This window comes from Anser anser, assembly GCF_964211835.1.
Source record: "Anser anser genome assembly, chromosome: W".
Lineage (NCBI taxonomy): Eukaryota > Metazoa > Chordata > Aves > Anseriformes > Anatidae > Anser > Anser anser.
In genome coordinates, this window is record NC_139731.1 from 9,532,771 (window position 1) to 9,557,112 (window position 24,342).

General features: G+C 37.9%; 1 protein-coding gene across 10 annotated transcripts in view; it reads right to left on the reverse strand.

Moving 5' to 3' along the window:
* LOC310888739 (kinesin-like protein KIF2A) overlaps nucleotides 1–24,342 on the reverse strand; it is a 368,750-nt gene that overhangs the window by 245,968 nt on the left and 98,440 nt on the right. For 9 of the 10 annotated variants that reach the window (XR_014576113.1, XM_083815726.1, XM_083815725.1 and 6 more), the window contains 13 exons: nucleotides 23,678–23,797; nucleotides 23,186–23,240; nucleotides 19,442–19,564; nucleotides 18,819–18,919; nucleotides 13,667–13,762; nucleotides 13,129–13,183; nucleotides 9,589–9,751; nucleotides 5,581–5,671; nucleotides 5,375–5,438; nucleotides 4,891–4,982; nucleotides 4,504–4,646; nucleotides 3,433–3,637; nucleotides 292–402 (listed from right to left, as the gene is read on the reverse strand). Coding sequence is in view for 9 of the 10 variants with exons in the window: in XM_083815726.1 (XP_083671852.1) it covers nucleotides 292–402; nucleotides 3,433–3,637; nucleotides 4,504–4,646; nucleotides 4,891–4,982; nucleotides 5,375–5,438; nucleotides 5,581–5,671; nucleotides 9,589–9,751; nucleotides 13,129–13,183; nucleotides 13,667–13,762; nucleotides 18,819–18,919; nucleotides 19,442–19,564; nucleotides 23,186–23,240; nucleotides 23,678–23,797 (1,419 nt within the window). In the remaining variant the exon portion in view is untranslated. The remainder of the gene's footprint in view (nucleotides 1–291; nucleotides 403–3,432; nucleotides 3,638–4,503; nucleotides 4,647–4,890; nucleotides 4,983–5,374; nucleotides 5,439–5,580; nucleotides 5,672–9,588; nucleotides 9,752–13,128; nucleotides 13,184–13,666; nucleotides 13,763–18,818; nucleotides 18,920–19,441; nucleotides 19,565–23,185; nucleotides 23,241–23,677; nucleotides 23,798–24,342) is intronic. The other variant, XM_083815733.1, reaches the window with a different exon arrangement.

The following is a 24,342-nucleotide window of genomic DNA, read 5'->3' on the forward strand; positions in this document are numbered from 1 at the left end:
TAAAAACCCAACGACACTAGTCTAGAAGTGTTTCTATCTAGGTGCCTAACTAGAAAAGAAGAACAATAAGAAAGGCCAAAAAAAAGTAGAGGAGGGAGAAAATTATTTGAGACACTTCTTCTGAAAGACTCCCTCCAAATATAGTGTGTGGTTTTTTTCTCTCCTTCTTTCTTATTTTAAGCTTAACAGATTGCCAGCAGTGAGTGAGCAGTTCTTAACATAATATCCTGTATTCCTAGATTCTTTTTTCTTTGTAATTGTTAAAACATACAGTTAACTAAACAAACTTACCATACAGGTACGGGAGTTTTCTCCTATGAACGAATCTCTTAACACCTGAGTAAGCTTACTTGCTCTGAATGGTGTATGAGGTTTATTTCGGCCTAAGGCTCTAATGCACTCCTGAAAGAACAAAGAGGTTGATATTTATTCACCCCATGTTAGAGAAAAATGTATAATACAAATGCAATTCAAAAATCAGATAATACATGCTTTATTTATGTTGCTGTCCTCTAACAACGTTAATGTTTAATTTAACATTAAAGCTTGGATTCAAGAAGTGTTAAGCCTTTTACCTCTCATTAAGTTCAGTAGAGAGGTAGGAATGTAAAAGAATTTAGGCGCCTAAAAACTTTCTCAATCTCATCCAAAATATTTACATCTACTGTATCCAACAACAAATTCAGTGTTTATATCTTCAGACTAACAACTATTTCTATCAGCTGCAGAAGCCTGAATGATCTATATCATCCACCAACAGAAGAAATGTGGATGGTGACATGTTAGTTAACTCTATCACTTAAAAGCAATAGCTTTGATTCTGGCTCTACCACTAATTTTCTTTACAGCTCAGATGAAAACACCAATGCCCAAACTTTCTGAAAGCTTCCACAGGTCACAAACATAGCAAGTATAGCTCTACATTGATGTCGTCAAGTAGACACTTGAAAACGTAAGCAATTTCCTGTTTTAAAATATTTCTCATGTGAAAAAACAGGGTTAATGTCTCCTCTTTCACTCATAAGAAGAGTATGAGCCTAAACTAATATTTACAACTGGTTAGAGACTTCCAGTGAGAAATACTGTGCAGAAATATTATGAAATTACTATAGAAGTTATAGCAGCAACTGTAGCAGCAGTATAAGAGTACTATCCACCATCATTATAACCTTAACATCACTTCTGCCCACTCAGAGTTCAAACATCTGCTAATAAATTGCTTCTTACATAAGAAAGTTTAAATTTAAGCTTTTGAAAATTCCTAGAAACAGGTTCTTACAAAAGCCAGGCCAGAAAACGTGGGAAGATAATCCGAGAAAACATTGCAACTGTGAAACAGCATAAAACAGAACTAAAAAAGGGTTCAGAATAAAACTGCCATGATACAGAACAGAACAAACACAATGGCAAATTGGCTTTAACTAAAGTGATTATTTAAAAATTCACCAGCTGAATTTTATAGAATGGACACAGCTCAGGTAAACAGAAAGACTGAAGCTTGTTGAATGTGAATATTACATGCAAATGCTAAAAAGAACTCAATACACATAGGTGAGCAAGGCAGTGCATTCCTTGAAATTTTTGATTTTTTTTGTACATTACTACTATACTTACATAAAGAGAAAAGTAGATTAGACAGGAAGAGGTACAACAGATTTTTAATGTGTGACATTACAAACTAAAAACAGTAACAAACGTATACATTGAATTACAGGCATGGCAACCAACAAGTTTCATTATGATATTTTAATTTACTGTAATGATTTTTAGTTTGCTCACTCTTGGAAAAATTAGAATTGTATTGTCTCCTTAATAGTAAAAGGATTATAGGAGGACACTGCCAGCTTCTAAATTAACAGAGTTTTTAACTAGTTTTTCTTTTCATCACAGCTCAGTAAACCAGGTAATGAAATGACAACACTAATTCCATGTAGAGACATATAAATAACTTCTTGTACCAAAAACCTGAGTGGGTTAAGACAGGACTGACATCCACATGTGAGTAGCAAGTCTTGGATTAGCACCAAAGACTACGAACATACCAGTTTGTATTCAAGAGCCTTGAAGTTATTTTCAGGTTGAAATTAAATGGAAAAAGCTGTGTAATGATTTTGGAGATAGATGAAAAATGGAAAATTATCATATTGTTAAACAGTTATATCTTATCATACTGCTGTTTAGACCTCTGCAAGACCTCCACTTATTTTTATTTCCCCTTCTCCATATAATTTAGATCACAACCACCAGTACAGCAGCAGAACTTCTCACTATAATTAAAAAGATGAGTTGTATGAAAAAGAACTGTGTATGAATATTGCACTGAAGACACTAGCCAACACAAAATCAGCAAGTAAATTAAATACACTTGGAAAAAAAGTGATAAAAGTCAACACAGTGTTGCTTGCATTATTTATTTTGATGTGAAATCAAAATAGGACAGTTTTGGAACTGCTGCTTCCAATTTTTCTACATGCCATACAATTTTGTAATGACACATTACAATTTTGTGGTGTTCTGTGAGATCTGCTTAGAGGCAGATAAAAGTCTTCTCTCAAGTTTATATTGGGGATAATACAATAAGCACAGAGACTTTGGGTTTAGATTCTTTATATAAAAGCACAGTGCTAGTGCAGAGAGTAGTAAACCTAAGCAAAGCTAACCAACAATAGAGATAAGTTCTAGGACAAAATTACTGTTTCCCCAACTGAGACCAAATAATCATTTTCACTATTTAGACTGAACCCCTTCAGAGCATTATAAAACACACACACACACACACACAAAACGCCACATTTTAATATTTACATAATATTTCTTAGCTCCCTTGATGTTTTCTGGATTAATGTATGAAAATCTATAAAGCAACTGTATCAGACAATTTGTTATGAAGAGTTATCAAAAATGGATCCCAATTTTCAAGGGTTAATTTAATCTATTTGTTACTTTTCTGGATATATTGCTGTTGTATTGTTTTCAGTGAATTAATTAACAGCAGTAAAGAAATATGTCATAAAGGTTTTTTTATATATATTTTATAAATATATAGACATATATAAATAAACACATGTACACACACTGAGATCAGTAAGAATATTTCCAGTTAGTATTTCAGACCTTGAGTACCAAAGTAAGTTAACTCTCATTCCAATTTAGGTGTATATCAGAAAAGTCTTCAAATTCAAGAACTGGGATTTTTTTTTTTTTTATTTTTATTTTTAAACTACATGAAAGTTGGTAGCACAATGTTTCTACTTGGTAATTACCAGATATTCCTGTAGGCATTTAAAGGAAAAATCAATACATTATTTTACCTGTCACATCAGTAGACAATGTAGACAAGCAAAGCCTGCAGAAACACTCGTTTTAATAGTCATTGCTATTATATGTAGAAGGCTTCCACTTACACAAACTCAATGGAAACATTTCAGTTACCTTGAGTGCTAAAAGGCTCTTGTTAATTTCAGCACCTTCCAGCCGTGTCTGTCTGTCTGCACTGGAAGTATCTGCTCCTCTTTCATTTCCAGCCAAATCAATCAGAGAAAATTTGCCATGCAATTTCCTTTTCCTTCGGAGAATAATCTGAAACACTGCATGGCTTCGAGATGAGTGTGCATTTGCAGATGTCTGACCAGATGTCCTTTGAACAAAAGGAGAGAAGGGGAGGACATATGAAGATCTGAAGGACCATACATGCTAAACACACTACCCTCAGAACACTATTTTTTTTAGAGCAGTGTCCTGTATCTTCTTACATATGTTGACTGTGTCTAACATATTGATGGACACTTGAGATATAACTCTAATAATCTGATGTACATAGTACAGTTATACCTGTTTCCATCTCTTCAAGCATAAATGGAAGATTTATAATATTTTACCTTCCTATTAATCATAGAATCATAGAATCATAGAATGGCTTGGGTTGGAAGGGACCTCATAGATCATCTAGTTCCAACCCCCCTGCCATAGGCAGGGACGCCACCCACTAGATCAGGTTGCTCAGGGTCTCATCTAGACATTAAAAACAAGAATAACGAGATTTTCAAAGATTTCAGATCATCAGAGAGCTTACACATAAAATGCTGATTGCATTTTTGTCTGATGAGGCAGCAGTCTATGCAAAAGGCTAATTTTAAAAACAATGAAGCTGAAAAATAAAAAAAAGTTTCATGCTTAACCTCTGTTACTATGTATTAAGGCCTTTTTAGAACCAAAAAAAATCTGGTATTATTCCAGATTATAAACAATGTGAATTTAAGCCAGTAAACTGGTTACATAAATGCATGCAGTTCATATCCTATAGAAAAATCAGTTCTTATTTCTCTCTAGGAGATAGAGAAACTCTTAATTCAAAAGGCAGGCAGATTTATTATATGCAGCCAACACCATCAAGAAAGCACACTGCATATTAAAAAGCCATAGATATGAAGAGACAAAAAAAATCAGGAGATGTTATGATTCTTTAATTTACAATGAAAAGCTTGTAGAAGCTATGGGAGATACCTGCAGCTGTTGCCTATTTCAATAAGCTTAAGAACATCTTCAACACATTTGACTTCCCGTTCCTGTAATCCCACCACCTGGACTTGCTGTTTACCATCTTCTAACACTCTTAATTTTGTCTTCCTGTTCAACAAGTCAAAAACCTTGGGGGGGGGGGGGGGGGGCGGGGAGGAAACAGAACAGTTAAAGAGGAGTTTTAAAAGATACTTGTTTCAAATTCCATATCAAAATATGCAAAGCATCCCATGCAAAAATATGATTGGAAGGGAAGTGTAAAGAATTATTTGAAATAAAGCTTTTGGTACAAAAAAGGAAAAAAATCTATGTAACAAGGTCACAATCTTGTTTGTGAAAAAGCACTTCCTCAGAAAAAGATCTGGTACTTACCTTACCACTATAGATCTCAAAAAATGTTGCATATACTTGAAGTTCTAACTTCTTATAGTTTGGCTTCTTTAGCATTAAAAAGACATCTCGAGCTGTGAATATATTTCCAAAATAAAAAGAAATCTAGTTAGCATAAACCTGTTAATATATTAATAATCCATTATACAGCATCTCTCATAATTTGCAAGTATAACAGATATGGTCAGTCAAACAAGTCTAAAACACTGAAGTTTAAACTGCCGTTGGAAGATGAAGAAGACCCCAAATGATAAACTCAATCATCAGTTTTATTACATTTTTAAATTAATCTATATATACATTTACTTTACCATGTAAAGACTACACATCTAGGAACTACTTTTTATGTTACTAAAGCTCCACTGTAATGCAAAATATGTAGACCCTTATGTCTGTACAATAGGGAGTCGAAAATTTATTGACCTCAATTAATTTGTAAAAAGCCAACAGACCAATAAAGTCTCACCTGCAAGTGCATATATTCCTTTTGAACAATCTTGGTTCTTTCCTGAAAAGTCACCACCCATAGTCTAAAACAAAAAAAAAACACACACACAAAAACAGAAAAAACACAAAAAATACACAATAAAAATCACAAAACTGTAGCTTACATATTTGTTACTTTTTAAAATTTAATTAAGTGCATTGCTGACGTGTAGAAGAAATACTTACATGGGTTTTTCCACTTCCTGTTTGCCCATATGCAAAACAAGTGGCCATTCCCCTTTCAAATATGGTCTCCACTAATGGCCGAGCTGTAAACCTTAAATGCAAAAACACAGTACGCAAAAGGTGAAATACTTTAAAATGTATAGTGTCCATGTGGTAGTGGCCACAAGTAACAAAACTGGTTCTGTACTTTGAGAGGTCAAAGAACATCTCCAAATTAATTCCTGAACCAAAGAGGCTAACACAGCTCTAAGGCATTAAAATATCCTAAACAGTTAAACAAAAGCTACAAGGTGTCTCCCATTTATTTTACAACAACAACAAAAACAAACAAACAAAAAACTTGTTTTAATAATGCAACACAGCACAGCTTACTACATGGAGTCTGCAGTTCCCTAAAGAACCTAAAGGACATAGCATTAGAAGATACAGAAGTAGGTCAGTAGAATAGATAGTTAAGTTTTGCCAATACTACTTTGTTTTTTTTTTCTTTTTTTCCTTTTCAAAACAGTTTTTAAGATTAATTTTCTAAGATAGGTGGCCAAAACAACATTGCATTTCTTAATATCTTGAGAACATACATACACTAAGAAAAGGATCAGGAAAACATATAACCAAGCTCATCAGAACAGAAAAAGCTAGTGATCCCTGAGGTATTATTTGACATGTCAAAAATATTTTCCCAAAGTATCATTTTTCTATTTTAAAGCATTAACTTCTACTTTAAAAAAACACATAGAGTTATTGCTCCTACTTCTAGCTGCTTATCAACGTTACTTCATGAAAATCTCAAAAAGCAAAGGGTAACCTAATGGAGTGTTACCTCTATTAAATAATGATGGTAAGAGTCTTTGCAACAGTCTCTCTTTCTAAACTTACTCCAGGTGTTTACTCATAAAGTATGTTTAATGACAGAAAAAGGAATGATTGCTTATAGAAACACTGAGATGTTACAAGCTCCTTTCATTCCACTTTGCAACAAACCCAAAACTTACAAAAACAATACGGGTAAAAACCAACCCATTCAGCAGCCAAGGGTTATTCAAAATGTAACAGAATAATCTTTTTTTTTTTTTTTTAATTTCCTCCAAGCATATACTTTTGTCCTCAAGATGATATTCCCATATTTCTGTTTGTTCATTTTATATTTGAAATATAAATTTCAAGAAACCTATCCACCTAATAAGCATACTCCATTATCTCTGTTTCACTGAGTTTGAAATGATTTACTGTGATTTATAAAAAAGGAACTTATGATTGTATTTTGCCTTATTTTAAAAGATATTATCCAGACAATTTTTCATAAAGCATTATACAACTCCAAATGGTACCAAGCCACAAACAGTCCAAATTTCCTTCTACTACAACCACAGTTTGCAATCTTGATCTTTCAAAAATATAAACTCTTTTTCTCCTTTAAATATTCAAAATGCATACCCACGCAAACTAGCATGATTTTTTTTTAAATATTAAAGAAAACCTGTAACAGATTTGTGGTTCAAGGACTCAAAAATACTTAAAATACAGCTTAGGCAAAATAAAAATACTAAAAAAAAGAGTAGCAGATTTCTCCAAGACAAACTGAAAAATGTATTTCAGTATAGAAATATAGCAAGTAATTTTAGCTTACTGAAGAAAAATTGATTTTTTTCCCCACTGTGAGAGTCCAATATGATATGTATTCTTGCTCTCAATTATGTTATTAAAGGAGAACTTGAAACAAGCTATCTTTCAAATAATCAATATTGTGCCATCTGAGGGAGGAAAAAAAAGCCTGTATTACTACATAGGCCAGAGACTTACTATTTCAGCATGAATACAATCATCTTTTAATATTTTCTTGTGTTACCATTAATTTATTATGTAACTAATAAAAATCATCCAGAAGAAAATGTATACAAAAATATGATAATGTCATATGCCAAAAATACCTTTCACGATTAAATGATATGCTCACAAAGATAAATGAGGAATAACAGGAAGGATGGAGATTAAAGAACTGGTTGTTAATCAGGAGGAAATCTATTGCAAGAGGCACACATTACCAGCTAGATGGCTCTCCCACAGCTCTTCTGTACCAAGAAAGAAAAGATGACAATAGACAAACATTAGAGAGAAATCTCCAAGGGCATAGCTTTGCTGCAGTTTACACTAATGAAAGTCTCTTAAACTAACAGACTGCTGGAGAGCAGCTCTGCAGAGAGAGACCTGGGACTCCTGGTGGACATCAGGCTGACCATGAGTTGGCAATGTGCCCTTGTGGCCAAGAAGGCCAACGGTATCCTGGGCTGCATTCAGAAGAGTGTTGCCAGCAGGTCAAGGGAGGTGATCCTCCCCCTCTACTCAGCCCTGGTGAGGCCACACCTGGAGTGCTGTGTCAAGTCCTGGGCTCCCCAGAACAAGAGGGACATAGAACTACTGGAGCGAGTCCAGAGGAGGGCTACAAAGATAATTAGAGGACTGGAGCACCTGTCGTATGAGGACAGGCTGAGAGAACCGGGCCTGTTTAGCCTGGAAAAGAGAAGACCGAGGGGAGACCTCATTAATGTATATAAATATCTGAGGGGAGAGTGTCAAGAGGATGGAGCCGGTTTCTTTTCAGTTGTGCCCAGTGACAGGACGAGAGGCACTGGGCACAAACTGAAGCACAGAAGGTTCCAGCTGAATAAGAGAAGGCATTTCTTTACCGGGAGGGTGACAGAGCACTGGAACAGATTGCCCAGAGAGGTTGTGGAGTCTCCTTCTCTGGAGATATTCAAAACCCGCCTGGATGCTATCCTGCACAATGTGCTCTAGGTGATCCTGCTCAGCAGGGGAGTTGGACTAGATGATCTTCAGAGGTCCCTTTCCACCTCGGCCATTCTGCGATTCTGTGACTAAACTGATTTGCCTTTTGCTCTCCTAATTATATCAAGCGTAAGACACAAATTTTCATTTTCAAGGCCTTTTAACAAATCTTTTACTTTGCATTTTCTCTTATCTACCAACCGCATGTTAGCATCCAGCATCAATCAAGATACGATGCCAACTTTCACTTCCTAGCTTTTGGATTAAAAACAAGAATTAAAATATTTCTGTCACTACTCCTTAAGGTTATGGGAAGCATTTTCCAAGCATAAGGAAAGTTATCTTCATCAAATTCCTTTCTAATATCAACATTCCTTGCAAAAAGTTTCACTGTATTTACACTGCATTCCAAAATTATGACCTATCATGCTGTCTAACCTTGCCTGCTATTTTATCTAATCCATTCAGTGACTGGTACAAGACAAACAGTTACTTCTAAACAAGTTTTTCAAAGTGCTGTGTGCATTATTCTTTGTTAACCATGGAAATAAAACATAAGAATAAAGGAAAAAAAGGAGATCCAAGTATCTTGGGGCTGTGTGTCTTTGTTGATGTTGTTTTTTAAATCAGAAAGCTACAGCACTTTGAGCAAGATAAATTAGCTCCCATGTAGGTCCATGTTACATGAGCTAGATTTCTTGCAACAAACAAAGGAATCTTAGCAATATGAAAAAATATTGCTCTTTTTTTTTGGTACTTTTCTCCAACCTTTTTTGATTTATTTCCATCTGTTAATTATTTTATATCCAAACTGCAAGCTATTTGGATATCCAAGTTTCCTGAAGACCAAAAGCATGCCCCATGTGCTGCGTACATACTAATCAATAAGAAAATAATGCTGTGGCAGATGGAGTGGCAATATAGTTTTCCAAATATTCACTGTCTGAGAAGGCAGGCAATACACAAGTCTGGCATGGCAGTGCTTAGAGAAGAACCGAGAGCAGCACTGAGTTCAACAGAGGTGGAGATGACATTGCAGATTAAAAATTCAGGATAAACACAGTTAAAATATAAGTATACAGGCAAAAAAATGGAGGTAGCAATATATATATCTGAAAACAGAAAATAAGGGTCAAGTCTACGACCAAGGGAAGCCCACAGTTACTGACATGGGAGATAAATGAGAAAAAAGATTTGCCAAAAAAAAAAAGCATATACACATACCTGTAAACCATTTCATTAGGAGCCGTGTCATCAAAGGCATAATCAAAACGAAAAGTTTGGTTTTCTAGGTACCTTGTTAAATCCACCTTTTGTTTTGGCTCATGTACCATCACAACATCTTTACTAGGAATTGTTATTACATCAAGGTCTTTCGTTAAAGTTTCTATAAAATAAGTGAAATATATATATTTATCTAGAAACACATCTTTTTATTTTTTTTTCATTGTTTACACTCCTATAACATCTCAGATAACACAGCTCCTCCAAGTAACAACAGTGCAATGAACTTAGGCTTCTGATACCTAGTTAATAATCTACTAAGTAACAGATTTCATTTTGGAAGTCTAATCATCCTATTCTACCAACCGCTAGAAATTAAAGAGAGATGTTACAAAGCTGATTAGAAAACCAAAGATCATTTATTTTAGCTTGTTATGTACTCTATAATTACACTTTCCATGGATTTCTTTTCCTGGGGCTTATAAACTCTTTTATAGATTACTGCCATATCCTGTGAGTTATTATAAATAACTTCTCTATTGGAGAAACTGGACACTGCAGTCTACTACCGCTTGGACTGTCCAAGTTAAAAAACAAAGAAATTAACATCCTTAGAAGAATTTTCTTTATTTTAAAATTTTATCTTTTTATTTTCCTTAAATCCTAAAGTTATAATAATACTTTCACAGTTTCGAAAAAGGAAAATACTGCTTTCATTCCACATAGAGATTTCCATTTGTATATTCCTTCTGGAATCTAATGTGCAAGTCTTTAATATAGAATTTTTCTACAGTAAAATCCTTTCTAAAAATTATCTTGTAAGCAGAAAAAGCTGAAAATGCTAATGATGCTTCCTATCATGGGGAAAGAACAAAAGCCATCTAGAAGCAATTTCAGTTGAGAGTTCCCAGGTTATAATTACTACACAGCACTACAATTTATGGCTAATTGTTGTAGGAGATATGAGTCAGCAGAATACAGAGAACCCAGCGATCCATGATATGCACACAAATAAAGATCTTTTGTGTATACAATCAAGATCACTAATGTGATCAAGATCACTAATCAATTAATCACAATCAATTAATCACAATCAAGATCACTAATGTCCTACTTGAATTTATATGCAAAATTTCTTAAGCCATGCAGTTCAAGAATTAGATGTACCTTTACACAGTCAGATAGAAATCTTTTCATCAGTTAACACACTGATCAAACAGTACAGTGGTTACCACTGTATGACGTTACACACCAACACCAGTATGCATTCAAGTCATAATATAATCAAAATTTCAACTGCACTGCAATAAAATAAAATGTAATTATTCTGCAATAATCACAGAGAAGAAATAAAGAACAGTGGTGAAAAGGAATATATGAAAGTAACTTATTTACAGAAAAAGCTTTTTAGTTAAAGCAGTCAAAAGCTGATATTTCTTAAAAAATTGTTTGGAATAAGACATTTACCTGCTCCCAGCTATTTGTTATAACAACCTGTATTACTTGCTGATGAAAATTTGGAATAGTGTTTCTGAAACCCACCATACATTTCCCAATTCTAAATATATGCCACTGAAATAAAATCTTAAAATATCAGTCTGAAGCCCTACTTCCTGCAAAATCAATCCACAAAATGATTGGTGCTGAGAACACCTGAAGTCTTTGGTGATAATTTTGCATGTGCATGAGACTGACAGAAATTGATTTCTACACTTGATTTCTATTAAATGATTTGAACACCTTACAGAATTTCAAATTACAGAACATGAAGAAGGAAAGGTAATATTTTGACATGTTATTATTGCAATAATAAAAGAAACAACCCCCCCCCCCCCCCCTTCGGAGGGTTACACACTAATATCTTTGATTTGTTCATACTCTTCAATTTTAAAATGTGGCATACTGCTTCTTATGAATTCTCAGAAATAAAGTACGTTTTCAGAAAATTGTATCTTGGGGGTACTGGATTATCTTCATGGTTCCTCCCCAGCACAGATTATTTCATTAATACCTTTTTATTATATCTTATTCTTAAAAATACAAAATAACTTTAGTGCCAACCCCATTTTTACTCAGACGCTCATCTTCCTACAAACTCCTCAGAAATATTTTCTTAATAGCTCCTAACCACTAATACCCAAGGTATGCAACTTGCATAGAATCAAATCCCACTTCTGTATTCCAACTTATGCTTCATGACATCTGGCTCTCATTTACTATAATTTCACTTTGTCCACCTTCTGTGCAGGTAGAAGGTAATATTCTTCCCCAAATGTATCAGATTTCTAAGTCATATTTTATTACAGATAACTTCCAATGCTAAAACAGAAATTGAACTGCTACCAGATTTGTGTGTTGAATGCCCTTATTACACAAGTTGTGCAAAATAGTTCCAGTTAACCAATTTTTGAGATTATGCATTCTTTTCAGATCAATAAAAGAAAAAATACAGGAAACTAAAAAAAACAAAAATTAAAGGAAAAAATAATGTAGAAGCAGGAGCAACATGGAAGGAAAGCAAAGTAACAGAAAAGAAAACTAACAATTTACTGACATCCGCATATGTTTTCCCTTTCCTATACAATTCTCCCGTATCTCTCTGGATATGCTTGCTCCAGATAATCCTCAATATGTAGTTCTGACATTTCAAAAATTCTAAATGTATCCCATGTTGTTTCAGAGCCAGAGTGATGCTCTTTGAGTCCTTTAGCTAAACAGAATATAACAAAAAAAATATAATATATAACAAAAATAGAAGGAAAGAAACAACTTTCAAGATGAAAATCAGCTTAAATTAGTGCTGAATTCAGATAGGTTCCAATTATTTTTCCAAACATTTGCCGTTCTTAATTTCCCACTGAAGTAAAGAACTTCATGGAAAGATTGGGATTTAACTGGAGTTGAAAACCTAAAGTTTTTTTGGAATACAGACTCCAGCCTAATGAACAGGCAGTCAGAAGTAAGTTGTAATATTACTCATATATCAAAAACATCACTAGGGAGTGATTCCAGTACCTAAAAAGAGGTGTTTAGTGCCATTTCATATGCTCTAGGGTATCTAGCCCAGCCCTGAGCTGCAGTTCCAGGAGATGCAAGTCTCCAGTTTGTCTGTAATCCACTAGCCATAGGATGTCTTGAATACCCTTGGGTACCTAACATCTCACAGGACACCGACATTTAGGCACCACCTGAATTTTTCCATTAACATCTGATTCAAGACCACTTGAAAATATATAAAAAAATAGGTGTATAAAAAAATGTGTAGACAAGCTTTCATTGGGTAGCTCACTGATCAGGAGATTACTTAAAAGATAGTTTAAAAGAATGATGATCCTAATAGTGACAGTTAAACTACTTTTCTCCCTGTCTTTATCCAGGTTATGATAAATCTATGAATTGTATGTGTCCCTCATACATATTGTCTAGTATAACAGAGTTTCATCGTTGTTCAGTAATTCTAGATCTCTTCAATACAAATAATATTACTATCAGAAGCAGCTTTTCAGAGAAAGAATTCTGGAAAATCTTAAGCAGTCATACCTTTTTTATTGAGTGGTCGTTTTCGTACACAAACACATATCCTGTGCTCATCAATCTATAAAGGAAAGAATCTTTCAGTGAACTATACCTCAGTTCCAGTTACAGGATATTTTACCTCTATTTTTGAATTAATTAAGCAATCATTTAAATGAAGAAATTTCCAATTCAGGAGTCATCTGAATGTACAAAAGCCCACTGTGTTTGCACAATAACCAAGAAACTGAAAGGCAGAACCATACATTAAGAATAACCAAATTCCCTGTAGATAGTGATCTGATCCTGTAGAGTACATGGTACATCTTGCAGCACAGTAAGCAAATCAAGCTGTAACAGGGTGGATACACCATTGATGGAAATGGTCTGATAACATCATTTAAGGATTCTGAAAAAATAAACCCATGCTATAAAGAATACTAATATACACTAAGCTACTTATTTTTAATGTTTACAGGCAGAAGTATATTCATACATTGAAAAAAAAATAAAAATACAGAAAAACATACAGACAAAAAATTTCCACATAGCCTGGGGTACTTACAGGATCGGCAGTTGTCAGTGGTCTATAATCCAAACTTCCCCTGAAATCTCTTATCATACACATAATTTCATAATTTGGGTTTGTAGCATCAACATCCTAGGGAAGTAAGCAACAAAATTTCTTACATTTTTACCTAAAATGGACTAATTTCAATGCCTTCTAAATTTACTTAAAAGAAAAATAAAATATACATTAACTGATGTTCTGATGAAGCTAATCTACTGATCATAAAGAAAAGCAATTATATAACTTCTATTTAAAATTTTTGGTTGCCATATAATAGAAAGCACTTTTAAATTAAGAAATGTAGTGGGTTTACGTGGCAAGATTTTGGTAGCAGGGGCGCCATAGGGGTGGCTTCTGTGAGAAGAATCTAGAAGCTGCCCCATGTTAGGTAAGGGCCCCACTGCTGGCCAGAGCCAGGCCAATAAGCGATGTTCGCGCCTCTGTGTGAGCATATTTAAGACAAGTAAAAAAACATGCTGGGGAAGAGCAGCTGGGAGAGAGAGAGGAGTGAGAAACAGCCTTGCAGGTGCCAAGGTCAGTGAAGAAGGAGGGGGAGAGGTGCTCCAGGCGCCAGAGCACAAGTCCCCTGCGGCCTGTGGTGAGGACCATGGTGGAACAGGTTGTCCCCCTGCAGCCCATGGTGCACCACGGTCGAGCAGGGTTCCAAGCTGCAGCCTGCGCAGCCTGCACGGAAGGAAGCTGCGGCCTGTGGAGGACCCCCGCTGGAGCAGATTGCAGGCCAGGCCTGTAGCCAGACCTGTAGCCTGTGGAGAGGAGCCCATGCAGGAGCAGGTGACCTGGCAGGAGCTGCTGCCCGTGGGGGACCCGGAGTGGAGCAGTGTGCTCCAGACGGATGGACCCCTTGGTACGGACCCATATCTGGAGCAGTTCTTGAAGAGCTGCTGCCTGTGGGAAGCCCATGCCGGATCATTCGGGAAGGACTGTATCCCGTGGGAGGGACCCCATGTTGGAGCAGGGGAAGACAGTGACTGAGAAGGAGCAGCGGAGACGAAGTGCTATAGACTGACTACAACCCCCATTCCCCTGTTCCCCTGCACCGCTCGGGGGGAGAGGAGGTGGAAGAGGGTGGATGGGGGGAAGGTGCTTTTGGGTTCTTTCCTTTGTTTCTCACTTCTCTAGCTTGTTAGTAATAGGCAATAAATCTTACTCTCTCCCTACTCTGAGTCTGTTTTGCCCATCATGAAAATTGCTGAGTGATCTCCGTGTCCTTATCTCAACCCTTGAGCCCTTTGCATTGTATTTTCTCCCCCTTCCCCTTTGAGGAGGGAGAGTGAGAGAGTGGCCATGGTGGAACATGGCTGCCCACCCGAGCAAAACCACCACAAGGACTCACTACACTTTTACTTGTAAGGAAGAGAAATGACTCCCACCTTTTCTCAGAATCTTCACACAAAGGAAACACTACCAAACAAATGCACAACAATAGTACATGTTTTGGTTTAACCCGGCTGTCAGCTAAGCACCACACAGCCCTTCTCTCCCCCTCCCCCCTCCCTCTCTGGGATGGGGGAAGAGAATCAGAAAGAAATGAAAGGCTGTGGGTTGAGAGGAAGACAGTTTATTAGGACAGAAAATAAAGGAAAATAATAATAATGATAATAGTACTACTATTAATAATGTGTACCAAAAAAAGTGATGCACAATGCAATTGCTCACCACCTGCTGACCGATGCCCAGCCCATCCCTGAGCAGCCGCTCCCCCCACCCCGGCCAGCCATCCCATATTAATTGTTCAGTATGACGTCAGATGGTATGGAATACCCGTTTGGCCAGTTTGGGTCAGCTGTCCTGGGTCTGTCCCCTCCCAGCTCCTGCTGCACCCCCAGCCTGCCTGCTGGCAGGACAGAGCGAGAAGCTGAAAAGTCCTTGGCTTGGTGTAAGCACTGCTCTGCAACAACTAAAACATCAGCATGTTATCAACACTCTTCTCATCCTAAATCCCAAACACAGCACTCTACCAGCTACTAGGAGGAAAATTAACTCTATCCTAGCTGAAACCAGGACAATACATTACAGTCAATGCTTCTTAATCTGACATAAGGCAGTCCAACAAACAAATGGATAGATTCTATTATACAGATACAAAATGCTGCAGAGCACAGTGCAGGTACTCCAGCTGCTCTAAACGGATCTGAATTGGTTAAAGGAGGCTGATCCTACTACTGGTCCTAAGTTAACTCCTATGGTGACTTGAATGCATTGGAAACTTTTCCAGTACTCCCAGATGCCCCTAAAAGCAGAAGCAATCCCAAGGATATATAATATGCTACATCCAGGCTCGCAAGCCCTCCTGTCTGTAAATCTGGAACCACAAGTACCATAGCGAAAAGAGATGTAAGAGCTCACGCATGGAGCCTCCCTGTTGTGGTTTAACCCGGCTGGCAGCTAAACACCACACAGCCGTTCGCTCACCCTCCCCCCTCCCTCTCTGGGATGGGGGAGAGAAATGGGAAAGTGAAGCCGGTGAGTTGAGATAAAGACAGTTTATTAAGACAGGAATATAATAATAACAATAATAATAATAATAGTGATAATGATAATAGTATTAATAATAATAATGTGTAAGAAAACAAGTGATGCACAATGCAATTGCTCACCACCCGCTGACCGATGCCTAGCCTATCCCCGAGCAGCCGGCCCACCACCCCGGCCAGCCACCCCTATATATTGTTTAGCATGACGTCAGATGGTATGGAATACCCCTTTGGCCAGTTTGGGTCAGCTGTCCTGGGTCTGTCCCCTCCCAGCTCCTGCTGCACCCCCAGCCTGCTCGCTGGCAGGACAGAGAGAGAAGCCGAAAAGTCCTTGGCCTGGTGTAAACACTGCTCTGCAACAATTAAAACATCAGCATGTTATCAGCACTCCTCTCATCCTAATCCAAAACATAGCACCCTACCAGCTACTATGAGGAAAAATTAACTCTGTCCTAACTGGAACCAGGACACTCCCTAAGCCTTGCTAAACCAGAGCTACTGGGCTGGGCAGGCTGCAGAATAACTCAAATGTCTTTCCTGGAAGTTTTTACACCATTTCAGGACAACCTGAGCAAATGGGCAACGGTGTTTGCGCCTCTGTGAGAGCATATTTTAAAAAGGGAAAAAAATGCAATGCAACAGCAGCTGGGAGAGTGAGGAGTGAGAAACAGCCCTGCAGACACCAAGGTCAGCACAGAAAGTAGGGGGAGGAGGTGCTCCAGGTGCCCCTGTGGCCCGTGGAGAGGACCATGGTGGAGCAGTTTGTTCCCCCTGCAGCCCATGGTGTACCATGGCAGAGCAGACTTCCATGTTTCAGCCATGGTGGAGCAGGTGGATCTGGCCTGAAGGAGGCTGTAGCCCATAGAGAGCCCCTGCAGGAGCAGGCTCCAGTCTGGAGCTATAGCCTGTGGAGAGGAGCCCATGAAGGAGTAGGTGAGTTGTTGGGAACTACTGCCCGTGGGGGACCCATGTTGGAGCAGTTTGCTCCTAAAAGTTGGTCCTTGTGGTACAGACCCATATTTGGAGCAGTTCTTGAAGAGCTGCTGCCCAGGGGAAGCCCATGTAGGATCAGTTCAAGAAGGGCTGCGTCCCATGGGAGAGACCCCCACATTGGAGCAGGGGAAGAGAGTGACCATGAAGAAGTGGCTGAGATAAAGCATTATGGACTGACCATAATCCCCATTGCCTGTTCCCCTGAGCTGCTTGGGGGGAGGACGTAGAAGAGGGTGGATGGGGATAAGGTTTTTTTAGTTTGCTTTTAGTTTCTCACCGTTCTAGTCAGCTAGTGATAGGCAATAAATTACATTAATCTCCCTATGCCAAGTCTGTTTTGCCCATGACGATAATTGGTGGGTGATATCCCTGTCCTCTCAACCCTTGAGCCCTTTTCATCATATTTTCTCCCCCTTTCCCTTTGAGAAGGGGGAGTGTGAGAGTGGTTGTGGTGGAGTTCATCTGCCCAGCAGGGTAAAAACACCGCACCCTGCTAATCAGAATTTGACTGCACCTTCAAGTTCTTAATCCTAACTACAGTGAAATTAAAACTACTTACAGTAAGTCCATACAAAATGAATTACTGATGAAATGTTACCTCTAAAATTGAGCTGCTTATTATGGAAAAAGCATTTGCCTAATGTTCTTCTCTATTTAAAGGTTTTGTCCACTAGAAGACAGTTGCCTAATTATTACTGCATTTCACAACAGACTACACAAAGCACCAGAAAGCAGAGGTAGAGGTCATCAAGACAACCAGAACCTTCTCATGCAGAAGTTTAAGACTCAGGTGAAAAGGGAGTCTTCACAGAAGTGCTGAAGAGAAAACTTTAGTTATAGTACCATATCAAAGAATCTTTAAGATATAAACCTTTTTTTTTTTTCCTCACACTTAAAGACATATTAATGTTTTGCATTTGTTTAAATTTGAGAACATGAATTCAACATAGGTCATTTTAGGTCAGCTTAGAAACATCATTAAAGCATGAAGTAAATTGGCTGAATTATTTACTCAGTGGTAGTACTTCTCAAGTCAGTTGTGCATTGGTAGCATTTCTTTAAAGAGACTAACACATACATGCAAGCTTGCAATGAGATCATACTACTAGTTTTGCTAAAGCTTTTTGTGACAGAAACTAATTTAATATCAATAGATCTTTTTCTCACAGGATTAGCAGCTTCATTTCTTTCACAAAAGTTTCCAACAACTCACTGCCAAGCTGCCTGCATGATGAGAAGCTAAACTATAAATTCATAACAGATTTCAAGTTTGAACAGTTTTTTTTTAACCTCAAATACATCTCCTACAAAGCATCAAAGATCATAAAGAACAATTTATAATGTTGAAATATCTCCTGTAGAATAAAAGCCCTATCTAAAAGCCAAAGGCTTGATTATTTTTAAATCAATATGTTTTCACTGAAAAATAGCCATCAGCAGCACTTGATTTTGAAATAACACATGGAAAGATAAGTAATTATTTCTGTAGAAAGCAAAAGAGGGGGAAAAACATCTAATTGTTATCAGAGAAGTGCAACTATGCACCAAAAATATTTGTCAAACTTGTATGCAGGATGAAAACATTTAATTTCAAGTTTATCAGTTCATAAAAAGTATTTAAGAATGAAAAAAGCATCATCTAAGCACAAAATACTGACCTGAGCTCTTTTTTCTCTAAGTTCCTGCTGTTGTAATCTTCTTTTTTCACGTTTCTCTTGCAATTTTTCAACTTCTTTTACACAATTAGATTTTCTACGTGCTTAGAGAAAATTATATGATTTAAAATATTTTCTGTGTTGCATGCATGGATTTAGTATTTACACTACACTTCAATCATATTAATTTATCAATAATTAGAATGCATTTATATAAATTATATATTCAAGCAAATCAGTATTAGTACAAAATAATTACAGCAATTTAATTTCTAAAATTTATAGAATAAATGAATTAAATCATGGGATTGGGACAATAATTACACAACCAAAAATATAAGGACAGTGACCCTCAAAAAGCACTTGAACAGATACATGTGAACTCTTGGTTTGTTTTAAAAGAAAGCCCAGGCAAATTAAAACAAAACACATTCATGGTTTAAAAAAATATAAAGGAAAAACAAATTATAAATACTAGTGCGCCAGTGCTCTGAAAAAGCTTTGTATGGAAGCCTACAGACAATTGTATATATAGACCATTTGTCATTTATGGAAAACAACATAATCCAAGAGAATGTACATGTAATGCCAAGAATGAAAGGATCTTTGACACATGGTTTACATACAAGGGGGTCCAAAGTCCTTTTTTGCAGCTTGAACTGGAGATATATCTGGAACACTACCATTCTGTTGTGAGGAGGAAGACTGTTCTGGAAGCTGAGTGGGCCGTGCACGTGCAGAACCAACCACTGCAGACGAAAAGCACAAAGCTGATCTAGAAATAACATTTCTATCCAGTTTTGAAGTGTTTTAGTATGACAAGATAAAACAAGGACCATTTTGAGACACAACAATTTTGTGGGGCCAGGGAGGACCATATATATGGAAAGTTATTTATCATATAGATGGAAAGTCAAATGTCATTAAAGATATTTGGTATGCAGCCTTTTTTTATCCTAGTATTGTATACCAACACAACATGAAATACCAATTCTGCCCATGCATATTTTTAAATGCTCTACTACAGAGTTAGTACAACTTATTATGTACATAGAATGAAGTATGTACTTGGAGATATGCAGTCCTTAAGTGCTGCAATTTTATTTATATTGTGATTATGCCCAAAAACACAGCAAGAAAATGACCCTGCTGTTTCACAGTCTCTAGAAATTAGAAAATTGTCCCCCACAATAAAATATCTGGAGGCCTACAATATCTGGAGGAATAGAGGGATAGAAATGAAAGGCAGCCAAGTGCAGCTCAATCTACAAGTGAAAAATCAAACCTTTTTGACACCATATCAAAAGGGATATGGATACAATTGATATGTCTACCTAAATTTATGCATGGATTCCCTATGTGATAGGGATGCTAATTTCTAAAAATGCAGAGTGATATCTGTTCCCAGTGAATGCAGCGGGAGTAGTGAGCATGCAAGCCTCTCTGGTAGAGTTGAATATTTTAAGTTGTTTTTTCAAAGAGTTGCTTCAAGCACCTCTGCTTCAGCTGGCCAGTTTCTTGTACGTGCTACTAATGAGGTCTGACAGAAAAGCATGAAAGTGAAGGTAACAGCTTTGATTAATAGCTTAGAGATGACATTCCAAAGGCCAGTACAATGTATAACATGGAGACAACTATGGAAACAGGTATCAAATGGGATAGACAAGACAAATTCCCAGACCAGTCCCAAACATCATAGGAGATCTACTTTATAGCATGAATTAACTCCACTAAACAAGACCGTATGCTGAGAAAAGCTTAACTGCAAGATGAACAAAGAACTAATCCTTAGGTAGGTTGTGAACAGTAAGATGCATAGTACCTATTAAAAAGCAAGTTACAAGGTTAATCCATACGAAATGGACCATTTACTACAAATGACGTAGAATGACAGAATATCCCGAGTTGGAAGGGACCCACAAGGATTATAGAGTCCAACTCCTGGCTCCACACAGGACCACCTAAAAATCAAACCATATGTCTGACAGTATTGTCCAAACACTTCTTGAACTCCAACAGGCTTGGTGCCATGACCACTTCCCTGGGGAGCCTGTTCCAGTGCCCAACCACCCTCTCAGTGAAGAACCTTTTCCTAACACCCAGCCTGAACCTCCCCTGTCACAGCTTCATGCCATTCCACTGGGTCCTGTCGCTCCCTCCTCGTGCCTGCACCACCACTCCCCCTCGTGAGGAAGCTGTAGATCACGATGAGGTCTTCCCTCAGTTTCCTTTTCTCTAAGCTGAACAAACCAAGTGACTTCAGCTGTTTCTCATACATCTTCCCCTCTACACCCTTCACCATCTTTGCAGTCCTCTTTCGGACACTCTCTAATAGTTTTATGTCTTTCTTATACTGTGGCACCTAAAACTGCACACAGTACTTGAGGTGAGGCCTCTAAAAACTTGTATAGATGTGAGGACAGCCCATCAATAAAATGTCTCAAATTGAGACCATATTAGTTTGAAAAAAAAATTAAAAAGTTATTCCCTCTTTGTGAGATTTCTAATTTGTTTAGCACCTTCAGAGGCAAATGGCAAAAGGGAGAAAGGGATCCCAATCGGCCACCAGAAGACAGTCTGAACACTTGCAAAAATATGCAAAAACCACATGTTTTTCAAAGTTTAAAGAGACGGAATGGAATCTAGTTTGAATTAATGGTGTAGTGGGTTTACGTGGCAAGGTTTTGGTAGCAGGGGGCCATAGGGGTGGCTTCTGTGAGAAGAATCCAGAAGCTGCCCCATGTTAGGTAAGGGCCCCGCCGCTGGCCAGAGCCAAGCCAATAAGCTATGTTGTTCGTGCCTCTGTGAGAGCATATTTAAGAAAGGGGAGAAAAAACACTGCTACACAGCAGCTGGGAGAGTGGAAAGAGTGAGAAACAGCCTTGCAGGTGCCAAGGTCAGTGAAGAAGGAGGGGGAGAGGTGCTCCAGGCGCCAGAGCACAAGTCCCCTGCGGCCTGTGGTGAGGACCATGGTGAAGCAGGCTGTCCCCCTGCAGCCTGTGGAGTACCACAGTGGAGTAGGGTTCCATGCTGCAGCCCGTGGAGGAGCTCACGGTGGAGCAGGTGGACCTACACTGAAGGAGGCCGCGGCCTGTGGAGAAATCCTGCCGGAACAGACTCTGGGCCAGACCTGTAGCCTGTGGAGAGGATCCCACGCAGGATCAGGTGACCTGGCAGGAGCTGCCGCACGTGGGGAACCCATGCTGGAGCACTTTGCTCCTGAAGGATGGACCCCATGGTACGGACCCATACTGGAGCAGTTATTGAAGAGCTGCTGCCTGTGGGAAGCCCACACCGGATCAGTTCGGTAAGGACGGAATCCCGTGGGAGAGACCCTGCGTTGGAGCAGGGGAAGAGAGTGACCAAGAAGGAGCGGCAGAGAAGAAGCGCTATAGACTGACCATAACCCCCATTCCCCTGTTCCCTTGCGCCGCTTGGGGAGAGGAGGTGGAAGAGGGTGGATGGGGGGGAAGGCGTTTTTGGTTTCTTTCCTTTGTTTCTCACTTCTCTAGCTTGTTAGTAATAGGCAATAAATCTTACTCTCTCCCTACTCTGAGTCTTTTTGCCCGTCACGGTAATTGCTGAGTGATCTCCGTGTCCTTATCTCAACCCCTGAGCCCTTTGCATCATATTTTCTGCCCCTTTCTCTTTGAGGAGGGGGAGTGAGAGAGCGGCCATGGTGGAACTCGGCTGCCCACCTGAGTAAAACCACCACAAATGGCACTAGATTAATGTCTGAAAGAATCACTGCCATCACCAACACAAGATAATTATGCTCAGAAAAAACATTAAGCAATAACTATTCCTTCTCATATTATAGATGCATTACATCTGTAGTCATCTAATACATACTTCATTTCACCTATCCTCCTGTGATAATTCCACATTTTTAATAGATTTTTCTGTAGGGAAATAACATGTAGGGTTTAAATGGTCTTTGAATTAATGTTTACACACAGACTGTTAGAAAATTAAGCTTAAAAACTGAAAGAGTAAGAATTCTAAGTGCACTACTTATAGTATATTGAAACACTCAAGCTAAAGCAAACTGAGGATGTTTTAATTTGAAAAAGTCCATGCATCATTTATTGTAGGATAATTAACTTCAAATTTTTGTACCTTCAGTTCATTCACAAATTCACAAATTTCCTAATGCTATATTGCTTAAACTTGCACATAAATAATATTCATACAGTATCCATTCCTAAATACATATAGAAGTAATTCTAGGAATGATGTACCGTGCTTTCTACGTCACATGCGTACATACTGAATTAGAAATGCAGTTTTATTAAAGAATTTTAGATGAGCAGGAGGTTACAATGTTCCCATATATTAGCTTCCTTGAAATGGAAAGATATAACATTTACCTCTGTTATCTCTAGCAGAGGTATCATTCTTAATAGGTGCCACAGTTCGTCGACTCTATAAAGAAAGAAATCTCCATTATTTGATCACCTTATTATTGAAAATGTAAACTGCAGCCCCACCTCTGTTTCTAACACAAGATCAGCAATACAGAGAAGTAACTATTTCCAAATCCCTCCTTGAAGAGCCTTGGGTGGAGACTGCTGTATGTACTTTTTCAAATCAACCTTCTTTTACATATTTTTCCTTGAACTATACCTTGTTATATGAATTGTTATGAACTATACCTTGTTATATGAATATTAGTCCCCAACTCCCTCCCTGCCAAACCTGTTCTTAGAAAGTTTTTAGAAACCCTTTTTTACCTATGGTGAATGGGGAATACATTTATCAAGTAGCTCCACAGACAAAAATTAGATTTAAAAATTAAAACATAACAAAATTATAGGATTCCTGTAAGTTTAATATGAACGTGTTACATAGGTACTACCAACCTTCACAATTCTATTTAATTTGGCTAATGGAGTAGGTGGTGGTGGTGTCTCTGGACTAGGTTCAGTATCATCATCAGGTGCAAGATCTGGATTAAGTGAAAATATGCTCTCCAGGTCAATCTGTTTAAAAGAATATAAAAAGATGAGTCTAAGAACAAATTAATCCTCTCCATTTCTGCTGTTATGTTTGAGTATAAACAATAAATACATTTAGTGTTTTTACCTCACAATTAGTTATTTCTATAACCTGATGTTATAGTTTAACACAACAGGCAACTGAGGACCACAGAGCACTTCGCTCACTCCCTGCCAGTGGGATGGGGTAGAAAATAAAAAAAAGGGTTGAGACACAGACAATTTAATAAGACAGGAAAAACAGTAAAATAAATAATAATTTTATATATATATATATATAAGTGATGCACAATGCAATAGCTCACCACAGGCCACTGATGCCCAGCAAGTCCCTGAACAACAGTAGCTCCCGCCCCAACCCCAGCCACATCCCCCTAGCTTTATTCTTCCAGTTTTTATCATTCCACTTGATGTCATATGCTATGGAATATCCCTTTGGACAGTTTGAGTCAGCTGTCCTGGTTCTGTCCCCTCCCAGCTTTTTGTGCACCCCCAGCCTCCTCGCTGGCAGGGCAGTATGAGAAGCTGAA